Here is a 14,358-nt window from a genome sequence, read left to right on the forward strand (position 1 = left end):
AAGACCAGGCATAGAGACACTGGACAGTTTGGACAATGTTACAGCTGCTTCAAAATGAGGAACCGCCCGTTCACTCTGACAAATTTAATATTAACTAAAGTCCACTGGGACTTCAGTGAACAGATGCATGAACAGAACTAGATATGACGAAGCTGCACAGAATCAAACCTGCTTCAATCACACCTTGGACACGCATGCAGAACTTGCTGAGATCAAATGGCTGCACTGACTGAAACTTACAGGAAATGGCAACACAAAAGTTTAAAGGGGCAACCCCACCTTCTAATGAGAAAGATAATTAATGAAAAAACATCCACACTTGGCTTTAAAGCCTTTGGGGGTAAAAAAAAAAAAAGACATGCACTCTTGAGCAAGAAAGAAAAGATGGTTCTGTATCAACCAACGCTGTCACTCAGAATAACTATACTGTATGCATCATGGTCACAGCACAAAGCAGTAGATTCATAAATCAGAGTTCGCAGACATTTCATGTGATGACAGCACAGCTGGGGATGTTTGCACAATCCATGAGTGGAGGTAAGGAACTTGACTTCATGCGTGGCCTTTCTAGCAAAGCTGTCAGTGGGCCCGGTCTGCACTGTGACGCTGATAACCAGCATTTTCCTGCAGGTGGTCACCCTCACCTCCCAAAACACAAGAATACCAGCCATTCCACACGTGTCATAAATTAATCGCTTTGTGCAGCTATTTAGCGCAAGTGCTTGCTGACAGACATCATACAAGTTACTCAAGGAATGTGTCAAGGACCTTGTACAGACTCAACACCCCCAACCCCCATCAGCAAAGCAGATGTGTCTTGAGGGGGCTCAGATTAATATTTAGGCTTTCCCACACATCACCCCAAAAATATAAAATTAATAAATACATTAAAACTGGGTAAGGCTTAACAACATAAGTCTATATTAAAAAACTCAATGATTAAAGCCTACTCTGATACGCTGAATAGTGGATTCCAGAGCTACTGTTTCCACATCCAGAAGTTTGGCACCAAGTATGATCACCACAAACCCTCCTCTTCAGAAGGTTTGATATATTCCATCTCTAAAAAGGAAAACAAGGTGAAAAGATGACATGCAAATCTCCAAACACAGAAAATCCATCAACGCCTCAGGACATGTGGTTCAAGAATGTTGATCTAGGACCAGAACATCCCGTCAATCACAGAGAACTGAGACGTAAGTGTAGATCACCAGTCTGTCCATGCCTATGGCTTTAGCAAACATGATGCATATTTTGTTAAACCTACAGCCATGGACCCATATTCACCAAGGATCAAATTCATCTACTATAATTTTAGAGTGTATCAGATACGAGCACTCCTGTTCTTGCGACAGTAATAAACGTAATCTTAATAGCTTTTATTACATAAAAACAGTTTTGAAGCTGCAGACAAGACTAAAACAGTGAACAAATACTAGTTACATCAAGCTGACATCATTAGCTCATTAGTTCTGAGCTCATGTGTGATCAAACAGCTCCCTCTGCTGGTAAAAACAAGGTTTGTTATTTCTGAAAGGGAAAAGAACCACCACATCCTGTCAAACACTCACCTAGTCAGTGCAAATTTGCAGGCTCTGTTAAAACAATCCACAAGGTAGTCAAGCATAAAAAGTGTGCAAAAATGGACACTGGGGCGTGCACATACTGAATTGAGCATCAACATCCTCGGGATAGACAGGAGTAAATCAATATAAAGGCAATTAAGGTATAAGTTTAATAATTCTTAAAAGAATGCATATACAGTACAAAGGACAGACTTCATACATAGCATTTGGTTGTACACCAAAACAAACACAAACGAACAAAGGGTGATAATGACTGGACATCAGATCAACCTTGATCCACCTGTGCCACACCAACAGTAAACTTGGTTCTGTCAATGAGTAGTTGCAGGTAAGCTTGGGATTGAAATTTGTTTGAAAATTTTTTTTTTGAAGGAGGAGGAAAGAGTTGGTGTTCATATAATCACAGGGGGATCAGTGTGTTGCTGGGATCCAGCCCCTAAAACACAAAAGTGACAAGAACCATTTTCTCAAAGAAAGAAAGAAAAAAAAAAAAAGTCACAATGGAAAAAAAAATAATCAAAAATAAAAAGAATGTTTTGGTAAAAACAAGTGGAGTCTACAACAACATTTGTCAGCTTACATCATCATCATTATTAATTAAAGTTAACCTATCCAAAGGAAACCAGAGGCTTACCTACATGCATTACAACAAGTTTCTGAGAAATGCTTCTGTGGTCCCTGGTAACGCATAAGGACACGCCACTTGATCTGCTAACACTGTTAGAAAGTTCCCTGCTTGAGACAACCAATTCTTGCCACCATTCAATACACTCTTATTTACATGGTTACTGACTCAACCGTCTATCACATGGGGATATTGGCAAAGAAAAACAAAGCAAATTTTTTTCCAAGCACTTCCGGTGGTGTTCTAGGGTGAAGCAGGGGTTAGGGCCAACTCCAGCTAGAGAGAGTAATTCACAACGCTATGAGCAAGAGCAGGTTTTTCACTCTGGTTTAGTGAACCACAAACTCCTCCAACAGCAAGAAGCTGTTAAAATTCAGTTAAACGACAAATTCTCAAAATCAAGGCAGCATCTCTATAACTCACCGTGAAGTACAGGTTTAGAATATGTCACATCTAATCTAGAAAAGGCCCTCTAGATTCTTGGATTAATAGCTGTGTTGATAGGATATTCAACTTTATAATCTGACTTCTGTTGTGTGACAACATGTGTGCTTTGTGTGAGTGTGTGCGTGTGTTTGTTTGTGTTGGGTAGTCTTTATATATAATTTTATTGCAGAGCAAAATTTGACTCACTTCTTTCATACATTGCTTTAGAGTACAAAGCTGTTGGCCAGCCTTAGCAGAGCAAGGAGGGGAGAAGGAAAATATGCTCATAGCAGCACACATTTACGCTTCTTCTTGGGCTCAGGGGGTTCCAGGGCTGCCAAAATCGCCTCGTCAAATACATTCTTTAGGCCTTTCTGTGGACACAAAGCAGGGAAGAAATGGAGACTCAATGTGGGTCAACACAGACAAAAATAATAAAATAAATAAAAATCAATGAGAAGTTTAGGGACCAGACAACACTGCAACAAAGAGTGACAAAGCTGGGAGGATTTAGACACAAATGAATAACAAATTGATGCACTGGAAAATTAAAAAAATATTAATACATAAATGAAGGGGTTGACTAAAAAGAAACGGTACATGCCACAGGAATTCCATTTTTTGTGTGTGTGAGAGAGAAAGCAACATAAAGTAAAAACGGGTGAATTACACAATTACCAAAGTCTGCTCAACAGGATTCTTTTTTTGTGCAACTTCCACATTCACATTTTTGTTTGTTCTGGACCTCAAAACCTGGACATGCTGAAAGGTCACTTTGGCACAACAGTGGTGTGAAACGGGAAAGTGGACGTGAACACAGGCTCAGAGAGACAAGGAGTGCCGAGGTGAAAAGTGCAAAAAATCAAGCTCAAGCCACTGGGATAAAGCAAATTCACACACAGACACATGAAAAGTAAAAGCTGTGGTTAAAAAAAAAAAAAAAAAAAAAAGCACTGCAAAGCATTCTTCAGTACCACAGGAGTCTGCCCTTTGAGGCATATTCAAATCACTAATGTTGACAAAACAGCTTGCGGAGGGGACTTAGCTGACGTCAGGTGACTGCTAATATGAGAGCAAGCACGTACAATGGCTTTTTATGAACATATGCTCGGATTAACAGAAAGAGGTTTTTGCTGCCAAAGGAAATCTCAAACACATCGGTCAAAAAGAGCAACTCAGTCTGCAAGGACTAAAGGAGCGCACACAAACAAACCTTGCTGTGCATAGGCCTATTACACAGAAGGAAAAACTGAGGAGTTCACACAGATGAATAAACCACTCCACACAGTGTGAATATGCTTTTTTTCCTGAGGTATCACAACCAATTGGTCCTTTTTTCAGTCATAATTGAGGAGACACATATACAATTGCAATTTTAGCTGTCCTTTATTAATGACACAAATCATTTGACAAGATTATTGTATGTTTGCACCCAATTATTAATCATAGTTTATATTATGCTCAGATTTTAATTTCTATGATACAATGCTTGTAGTACAAAATAATACATTGATATAAGGAATGAAGAAAAAAAGACCTTAATTGTAATGTAGTAGAGCTGCTTGTACCTCTGACTGCCCGCCCCCAAAACAGTAGAAATGAAGGAATGAAGTACTTGGATAATACAGATGCCTACTGCAACATTACCAATAATGAACATAAAATGCAAAATAAAATCTGCATTACAAACTCTTCGACTTCTTGTTTTGAAATCAAGCAAGTACAAAAACAAAGAAAAAAAAAAGTTATAATAATAATAGCTCAAAAACTGGAGAGGACAAAACAACCTCCATTTATTCCAAGAGGCTCAACTGTAACAGCAGTCCAAAATGGCAAAGGGCAGAAAACTGAAGAAATAAATAAATAGAATGGCACAGACAAACACTTCAGTATTATGAAGCAAGAAACATAAGACACTGGCTTCATTTGTTAGCAGTCAGGAAACCTTTCTTTTTTTTTTGGATCAAGAGGTAAACTATAGGAAGCAGCAAACATCTGGGGGAGAAGCTGGGCATTAGAAAGAGAACAAGACTTTAGAATATACAGCACTTCCGTTTTCGCTGTGTTTCAGGGGGTTCAAGGGCAGCTAGGATAGCTTCATCAAATACATTCTTCAGACCTCTCTACAAAGACAAAGGGGAAGGGAAGAGAATAAGCAGCAAGGTTAGCAGTTACAGCAAACAGATTTTAGAAGAAAGTGAAAAAGAGCAGAATGCAGAACAGAGCAAATATGATAAATATGCTAAAGCACTACAGGAATTTAGTACTGCAGCTATCTTCAGAGGTGGGGCTAAAAGCTTCCTCTGCGAAGAGGAAGGAAACCTAATGAACCACAGGACCTGAATGTAAATGTCATGAGGAAACTTAAGAAAAAAAACTCTTGCACCACTGCAAGAGGAGTGAGTTTTCAACCCTACAGTCAGCAATATGTAAATTTAGAGCCAGCAAAACAATGAAACACTGAAACTAAAGATATCCACCAAAATTTAAATAAAGCTTACCTGAATTAAGCAAGCTTCTTCATTCATTTCCTATTTCCATGCATTACGTTAAAAATCAAACTTGCTTTACAGTTTCACATTGGAAATACTTAAAACCTAATTCTCAACAGGCTGAAACATTCATAGCCCAGCTTCTCATTAACATATGACACACCTGCAATCCCAAACTGAAAAAACTTAAAAAATGTACAGACTTTAAAAGGAAGGATATTTTTGAACTACATGACAAACATTGCAGAATGAAATGAGCCAAATGTGTCTCTGAGCCTCTGTACAAAAGCTTCCACTTTATTTACATGCATTGGCTTCTTATAAAAACTTACCTTGCAGTTGCCATAGTGTGAGCATCCCTTAATTTCCAAAATGTGCGCTACATTCACAATGAGATACCAAGCTACTTTGATGACAACAAATATGAATGAACTCCTCTGATGTGGTGTCATTATTAAATTTATATGCTAGTATGTTAGGATCACTCTGTACACAGACACTAGTCAAAATTATGACAAACTCACAGATTTGATGAATAATATAAACATAATCTAAACTATTGGGTGTATAAATAAGCCTGATACTTCTAACAGAATCCCTGATTTACATAGATCTATGATGATCTTTGAAGGGAAAAACAAAAACAAATAAAAGCAAGCATAGCTGTCTTTTAAGTAGTGGAAGGGGGGGTGTGGTTAAAAATAAATAAACAAACAAATAAATAAATAAAAATCCACACACACGCTACTACTCCCTTTGCTGTCCCACACACATTCTCTCAAAGAACAGAAAGTGATTACTCATGAGTGATTCATGTAAACCTAATGGAACAGGCCGAAACAGCTTTGTTTCTATTGTCTACATTATTACGGCTGAGCCTCAGTGAGGAATCCTGCCTTTTGTGCTGTTTGTACTTGAGATAATGAGGCTTCACCCACCTGTGTCAGAGCAGAGCACTCCACGTATTTGACCGCCTTCAGATCACGGGCCAGCTTCTCAGCCGTCTCCGGAGTGATTGGTTTCTGTTTGTTCTTCGCAAGTTTCTCAATAGTAGATGGGTCATCCCTCAGATCAATCTGCGTGCCCACCAGCAGGAAGGGCGTCTTTGGACAGTGGTGGGTGATCTCAGGTACCCACTGAAAAAGATAAAAATCTCTGGTCAAAAATGCTGCCTTTTTTGTTGAAAAAGAGAACTTTTGTTTATTCATTTATTTATTTTTTTTTTACTTTTGTTTGTTCAGTTTTGTTAAGATGGCATTAACTGCCTTGAATCTTTCTCTGTCAATGATACTGGGTTTTAAAGGTCTGTGCTGTAGTACTGAATCTTTAGAATATATCAAATTTCTTTTTATGTTAAACCAATGCCATCCTAGCCTGTTGACAGATCTAGCCTAAGGCCCTGGCCAAAAGAACAGCATCCAAACAGCTGCAAAGAACATTTCCGTGGTCCAAGGAAACAACATACATACTGCATTAGAATCCTCACAGCAAACACTGTTTATATAATGTCTACAGACTTCTCAGGGAATGCCCATATTCAGATACGTAGACAGTGGGTTCTCAAAAGAGGTGAATGTAAGCCTGTTCTAAAAGGTTCACTAGATCACTGGAACCATCACCAGCTCCTGTATGAGCAGTATATTGGTGAAAAAAAATGGTGAGAAATAAAAAAAAAGTCACAATGAGTCAAATAAAAAGAAGTGTGAAACCAACCTTTTCTTTGACGTTTTCAAATGAAGAGGGGGAAACAACAGAGAAACAGACTAAGAAAACATCTGTTTGGGGGTAGCTCAGAGGTCGTAATCTATCGTAATCTTCCTGACCTGTTAAAAAAAATGAATACTCATTAATACACACATACACACACACAAAGTCAATATGATGCCAGGCAACAAAGGATTCAACAAAAACGTCAACAAGGATTAAAACAAATAACAGTGTGAAAAATTTGTCCAGTAAGTCAACTCATTACCAGTTAACCAAAAGGTGGTGTGGACTACTGCTACTACATTTTGAGACATTTTTCATTTTGTATCATTGTATATCCCATGTGATATATAAACAAAACAAAATGAACAAGCTAATAAAAATAATGTCCATCCAGTGGCTGACAGAACACATACATAGTAGCCATACACTCTGAATCCACACCCCTCCAAAAAAAGCAACTACCCACCACAAGAATGCCTGGAATGCAGCAAAACCCTGTGTTTCTATAACAATGACAAGCATTCTCGTCATTGATACTAGGGCTTCTCCCTGTACTGATAGAAATTCTCTTCTAGGAATTCTCATGCACGTAATTAAGTGACTAATTAAATTATGAAAAAAAATGTATCACAATGGCAACAACAAAAACAAAATATTCAATGTTTAATTTTCTTAAATTAAAAAACAAATGAACTATACCTGCAGTGTCAAACAGTCCAAGGGTGTACGGTTCCCCACCGATCATAACTGTTACTGCATAGTTATCGAAGACCTGGAAAAAAGTCAGTGACATAAGAATACATCCAAAAACCCAACTGAAATTAAAAAAATAAACCCTCTTTAAAATGTAAATAAAATGAACATTTCCAATGTAAATAACAATACTAAGCTTAATTACATTTCTGATAAGATTCCTTTTGTTTTTCCACGTGCTAAATTTAAATCATTTGACTGTGAAAACGAAGAAAAAACAGTGTTATCACTCACCGTTGGTACATATTCAGAAGGGAATTTGTTAGTTGTATAGGAGATTAATAGACAGGTTTTACCAACGGCACCATCGCCAACCACAACGCACTTGATCGTCTGCATAGCTGTGCTTTTATCAATCCACTTTTCTCATTCAAGATCTACAAAACAAAGGAGAAAACAGAACTGTCATTTAAAAACAAAAATATGCGCTTCTTGGCAATAGAGATGCCAGAAAATATTATAACAGTGATTGTAAGTGAATAGGCTTGTAAAGTCTGTTGTTAGACTTAGCAGATTCCCAGAGATGCAATTAACACCCCAATCAGAAAACATGGCAGTACAGTAAGTCTGACTTAAGACTATTTAAAAAGTCATGTCAAAGTTTAAAGACACCTGATAAAGTTTATTACAACGTGTCATAACACTGGCTAAATTGGGATGACATTAAAATGGACAAAAACTGCATTTATGACAACAGAGAGTTTTTAGATTAAGACTTTGTAACAGCTTATGTAGCTTTGTGTCCGTTCACATGAAAGTCTTAAGTGTGCCCTTCAATAAAGTCTTACTCAATTATTTCACAATCGCCTATTTGCAATTTTCCACAGTTGTTAGCTTTCACAATCCATTGTTTGTCACAACAAACAGATTGTGAATTGGGTGTGTTGTAACCAGATGAGCTAAAGAAAAGCTCAATTCACAGAAAAATAAAAACATAAGTCCTATGAAAAATTAACCCTATGATTGGTGCTAAAACATCTTGAGGAGGGCAAACTAGATGGAGCTGCTAAATGTTGACAACTAAAAGTAAGTAGACAATTTTCTCACAACCAGCTTGTATTGAAACAGCTACTGACAATGAATAAAAGAAAACAACACTGTTCATTAAAATTACTCTCAATAATATTAATATATAATTTCATAATTGTGGCAGCCTTAATCTTAGCAGCCAGTTGCACAGAACAACCATATTCAGGCTCTGCATGCTGAATGACCCTCCCATCTGAACAGGAGGCGAGTATATGCAGGCCATTCTGATGACTACAGGCAAAGACTTATATAGTATAATAAAGGACCAGGCAAAAAAAAAAAAAAAAAAAAAAAAAAAGAGAGTAGACAGAGAGGACAAATGAGGCAGAAAACCTAACCACATGCTTATGCTGCCTTTCACCACAAAAAATAAACTGCAAATATTATTTTTTACCACAACACTGAACCAGGCCTCATAGTCCTCAGACCATCTTTCTAAACAGAGTATTCCAAACTGTTGATGTAGCTTGTCCACATGAGCAACCACCCTCCTCCCCAACCCCGAATTTTACTGAGCACAAGGAGATTAAGCAAAAGCAAAGACTATGGTCACCAAACGCATTATCATTAAATTGAGGAATAATACTTCCTTGAAAAACTAATCAATGGTGGATAAACATCATTTAAAATCAAACATGAAACAAAACTGCGGGAAAGTCACCAAACCTGGTAATTTTCCTGAGAATTTAAAGTGAATTTAATGGCACTTTTTCAATGCATGGAATATACACTACTTGACTCTGCTCTTTTGCTTTTCCACTGGCCAAATCTGGTACCAAGTCCCTGCTCGGTTACGGTTCCTACAGAGTCGAGTAGGTACTAAATCGTGACGTGTAAACCATGCAGGATTCTAATTGGCCAGAGAAACCAGTCAATACTTACAAAAATGCAGAGCTCCAGCACAAACTCACTGCTTGTTAAATCTCTGAACTTACGGCAACTCACATTTATTTTTATCCAACGGCAGCTCATGACATTACCCAAAAGTGCTTTAAAGAGGTTTAAACACCTTGGACAGATGTGACACGTAAATGCACAATGAGCAAACAGCGGCTAACTTTACTGCCACCATTATTGTGATTTTGAAAGCTGGTGGTTCCTCTTAGAGACAGGTTTTCTGCGACATCGCGGGCTCCGTTTCACAGGGGAGCTGTGCTAGTGGAAAAGCAACAAACTAAAAGCGAACCGAGCCGAGTCTAGCCAATCCTGCGCAGTGGAAAACACCATATGCCACTGCACTACACTTCTTCATACCTAAACCACGCTGAATATTTCCAAGCGTGACATGGAAAAACTCTAAATGTACAATGTGTGTGTAAGAGCAACACCTGAAAGTGTTCAGACCCGATTCTCCAGACTCTTTCCGGAGAGTGGAAAACTGTAGAAAGTTGTGGAACTGAAACTTGTTACATTAACCTGTTTATACAAACAATCTTTTTGCAATACCTTGGCATACCATATTACCATCACACTGCTCAACCCTATATCAGACCTTCCAATTTACATTATGTGCAAACGCACATACGTTCACGCATGCACACACCTTTCTTGGAAATCTGCTGTTTATGCCAGAACCTGGCATGTTTATAAACACCACAATTCAACTCCTATCTAATGTCATACCACACCTCTATCTTTAGAATAATTTATTGAAAAAATCAGAAAGTATATTTTACTTAACAAAAGAGTGACTCTAAGCCAGTTAATATATTAAGAAAGCTAAAACAGTTAACAATTCAAATTGGGGGGTTGCTATGACCATAACATCCTTTGTCCTCCATGTTCTGGCAGAAACAGCAAATTTGTAAGAAAGCTGTACATTAAAGAGACCCCTAAACTGCACCTCCTCCATCCTTGCAGACCAGTCAGCCCATCCCCCGTCCCAGATTGTGGGTCACTGCGGCTTTAAGCTCCAGCATAACGTCATCTGTTCAGTCGCAACCACACATGCACACTTATGGAGAGACAGTACGATCAGCCTCCTAGCACATGAACACATGCCATTCACAAGATCCAAGCCTGTAACAGGCACAGAGAGACAGGGACGGTGCATAGGACGCCTTCACTGTTCTTTCCACGAAGAAATACGACAGAAAGAGAAAGGCCAGTAAGCAGTTTTCCTGCCATTTGCACGGCACCTCAGAGGTGGCTAAGCCTCTGCAGAGCTCTGCAGTAGTAAGCAGAGGCAACAGACACAAGCACACAGATGGACTTGGGCAGGGAGGGGATGGAGCCGGCCTGTCCGTTTCCTTTCAGGCTCACACAGCAATCTGCGGAAGTCAGTGCTGACCTCATCCCACTGTTTCAGTAGAGAGTACACCCACTCTACACGTATGGCACTCCTAAGGGGATTGTTTTAGTGCTGTCTCAACCTCAAGTACAAAAAAATATATAATCATAATAAAAACTCACTTTGAAAATAACTTCTGATTATGTGCCAATTCGCATAATATCTGTACGTCACATAAAATAACAAAAATAGTATTTATATCTTTGTTCCATTAAATCCAAAATATCAGGTGACTGTCTGAAAGCAATTTTCATTATGCTTTGATAATTAAACTGAATCTCTAAATGAGTAAATAAATAAGAATAAGTGCAAAATTATTCTATTGGTGGGTTAAAACCCCAAAAATTTTAGGCTACAAATCAACTATGTCCGGCAGTCTAAAAGCCACATTAACTACACTAATCTTGGGCTTTTAAACAAGGTCTCTTATATACAGAACAGTTAAATCCACAATGAGGGCACATTCCCATAAGTGCATTAAAGGGCAACTATTCTTATCCGTTTTAGCAGTTACAGCCTAAAAGCTAAGTCTGAAAAGACTGGATTAAAGCAAGAGGCTAGCGCTCATTCTATCAAATAAAAATCTGACCGAAAATATTTTGGGAAAACAATACAGTCTATGCATATTTACTAGATACCTAGGAAGGCAATGTTGAGCACCACTACACAAATGCTAAAAGTACAACTTTACGTGCCCATATCACTGTTTAAAACTGCACAATTATAAATACAACTGTAAGATGTGCATATATGAGCCCTGCCTTCATACTATGATTGTATTTTATCAGTGTGAAAAACGGGGAGAATTCTTTGTGATATTTATTCATTTAAAAGCAAACCTCATATTCCTCCACTTACATATCACTCGTCCTAAATATCTGCCCCTTTGAAAAGCACCCCTCCAAGGGAATGGAGAGTGGTCCTCTGTGCTAGTAGAAGTAGTCAATATATAAATAATTCAAAAAAATTGAATCCAATAAAAGAAAAATAACACACTCCAATTTCATCCTAAGAGATGCCTGAATGGATTCAGCAAATGTAACCAATTGAAGAATCCTATCTGCTTCAGCAAATATACGGCTTCAGGCATCTGATTTAGGATGGCTGTAAATATCCTTATAAGGAGCTGTTATACGATAGTTAGAAGTGGAGATTATTTATTCTATCCAGATGGTTTGGGATAGAAAAGTTTATTACCATAATTCTAGAAATTTCAGTCAGAAAATCTTTTCAGTGTGATGTATGAGTTCTGTGTGTGTGAAAGCAAAGTGACAACAGTTAAATGACAATAAAACCAACAACAATCATAGCTACTGACATAATGACAAGGTAGCTACGTTTATTATAAATATAAAAACACACACCAATTGTAATATTCTCAACTGAATTATTTCTCTAGAACAAATGAGTGTGTGCTGGCTAGTGAGTTGCCAAACCAGAGCAAAAAGAATCTTATTCAAAGTGTGCCAAGTATCTCAGCAGTTTTAACACTGCTGTAACAGCTTCACAGGCCGGGCATTAGTGCGAAAAACCAACACATCTCAGAGTACATTATTCATAAAACAATTGTGATAAAGAGCCTTAACATGTAATGTGTAAAGACCAATACATATATTACCAAAAGTTAGTTATTCACATTCTAAAACATGAGTACCTCCTCGCCACCAAAGTTTGGCCTGAAACCCTTTACATCAATGTGGTTCAACCAAGTGGAACAGCTGATCAGTGACATGCTCAAAACAGTCTCGGCAACTTAAAAGGTGTCACTTTGGGCAGAAGGTCACCTATTTACTACAATATATTACTATATTTCCCATGATTATTGTTTTATCTATATTTCCCCATTGACTTGATTAAATCAAAGTTGATTTAATAGTTGCAACACTACACCTTCACAACTTCTAATCAGGGAAGACTGCACCACGTTCTCATCACAGATTTTTAAGATGGAATGATTTTTAAATAGTTGTTTCATGCAAATAAATAATAATAAAAAAAAAGTCAGCTTTCCTTCTGAAAAAACGCAGTGTACTTTTGGGGAGCCCAACTGGACTCATACATTTGAGTATAAATTAACTCAATTTGAAATTACATTCAACTTGGTGGCCAAAACAATTTACGTAGAGGACCTTTATTTCTGACAGTTTAGGTGATGGATCACTGCAAACATCACTCCTTAACAGTTAAATCCGACTCCAACTCTAAGATACATTCGTTACCAAATAAAAAATGATTCTGGACTTCAAACACACACAAGAAAATGTGAATACACAACAACGTAGCTAACGTACGCCAATTTACAGACTAAAGCTTGGAAAACGTAGTTAGATAAGTTAGGTAGCAAGCGCCCCTGAGAATCGGAAATGGTGGTCGGTGCGTTACGTTAAATACATAGAAATAATTGTAGTCAAAAATAATAATGACTGACGTTTATGTTAATCAACCGGTTAATATCTCTATGAACATAAACGTCTATTTCGTTTAACCAATTCCTCCGGCAATACCCTTGTTAGTTAGCGATAGCTAAGCTGAGCTAGCGTTAGCTCTACCCCGGCCAATTCCGAGGTTAAAAACTGGTTTCATATCCTAATTTCCATTTCCACCTTAAACACTGTTGCTGTTAAAATTCTACTGTTCCAAAGAAGAACGTAACCACTGCGCTGTTTAAGGTGGAACGAAAAATTTGAATAATAAACCAACTTACTTCAACAATAATGATGACAACACGGAGAGAAAATAATATCAGTTAAATTTCCAAATGTCTCTATTATGTTGTTAAACCACTGCCCATATTAAATTAATGTATAATTTGAGTATATCTTGAACCGAACCTTTATATTTTCTGACCGGTTTCGCCCAACGTTACTCTAAAAAAACCGTTAGCACAGTTGCTAACTGTCTTACGGATGTTATTTCAGACGCATTGTTAGGCAAATTATAAGACAAAATGTACTGGTTTTCAACATAAAATTCCTTCAGGGAGATGCCTTTCACTTTCCTATGAATGTTTTTGCTTAAAACAGTACATTTATTAAGATATTAGAAGGTTATTTGACTGCACTCACCGTATCCTCTCTGTTTGTTTCTCTGCGCCGGGCGTTGGCAGCTCAGTACTCGGGGTTTCCCGAAGAAAAGCGCAGGGGCGTCACGTCAAGAAAAAAAAAAAAAAAAAAAAAAAAAAAAAAAAAAAAAAAAAGTACAATTAAATCCAATAAATTCGTGATTCGACATGTATTATGTGTGATTATTATTTCCAGGTGTGCTTTGTGCCAATAAGTGAATAACTTTTAATTACAGTCTTCCGAAGAAATGAATTTAAGAAAAAATAAAGAATTAATGAATGAATACATAATTAATAAACACACATTTACGATTACAGTTATCAAAAATTTTCTTCACAGCTCTTCATTTCTGTGAGTGCACATGCAACGATCCTTCTCTGCTTTA

The 14,358-nt window shown here is 37.6% G+C and overlaps 1 protein-coding gene across 2 annotated transcripts; it reads right to left on the bottom strand.

The window, feature by feature from the left end:
• Positions 1-1,688: 1,688 nt before the first annotated feature.
• cdc42 (cell division cycle 42) lies at positions 1,689-14,060 on the bottom strand. 2 transcript variants are annotated; one of them, XM_066670244.1, is made up of 6 exons: positions 13,977-14,060; positions 7,827-7,969; positions 7,539-7,611; positions 6,843-6,952; positions 6,068-6,265; positions 1,689-3,011 (listed from the first exon to the last, which is right to left on the bottom strand). In XM_066670244.1, the coding sequence occupies exons 2-6, from the start codon at positions 7,929-7,931 to the stop codon at positions 2,922-2,924; spliced, it is 576 nt and encodes a 191-aa protein (XP_066526341.1). In that variant the 5' UTR covers positions 7,932-7,969; positions 13,977-14,060; the 3' UTR covers positions 1,689-2,921. The 2 variants fall into 2 exon arrangements, with proteins under 2 accessions (XP_066526341.1, XP_066526342.1); XM_066670245.1 differs by lacking the exon at positions 1,689-3,011 and adding an exon at positions 3,989-4,760.
• Between the last annotated feature and the right edge of the window lie 298 nt (positions 14,061-14,358).

This window comes from Hoplias malabaricus, chromosome 5, assembly GCF_029633855.1.
Source record: "Hoplias malabaricus isolate fHopMal1 chromosome 5, fHopMal1.hap1, whole genome shotgun sequence".
NCBI classification, from domain to species: Eukaryota; Metazoa; Chordata; class Actinopteri; order Characiformes; family Erythrinidae; genus Hoplias; species Hoplias malabaricus.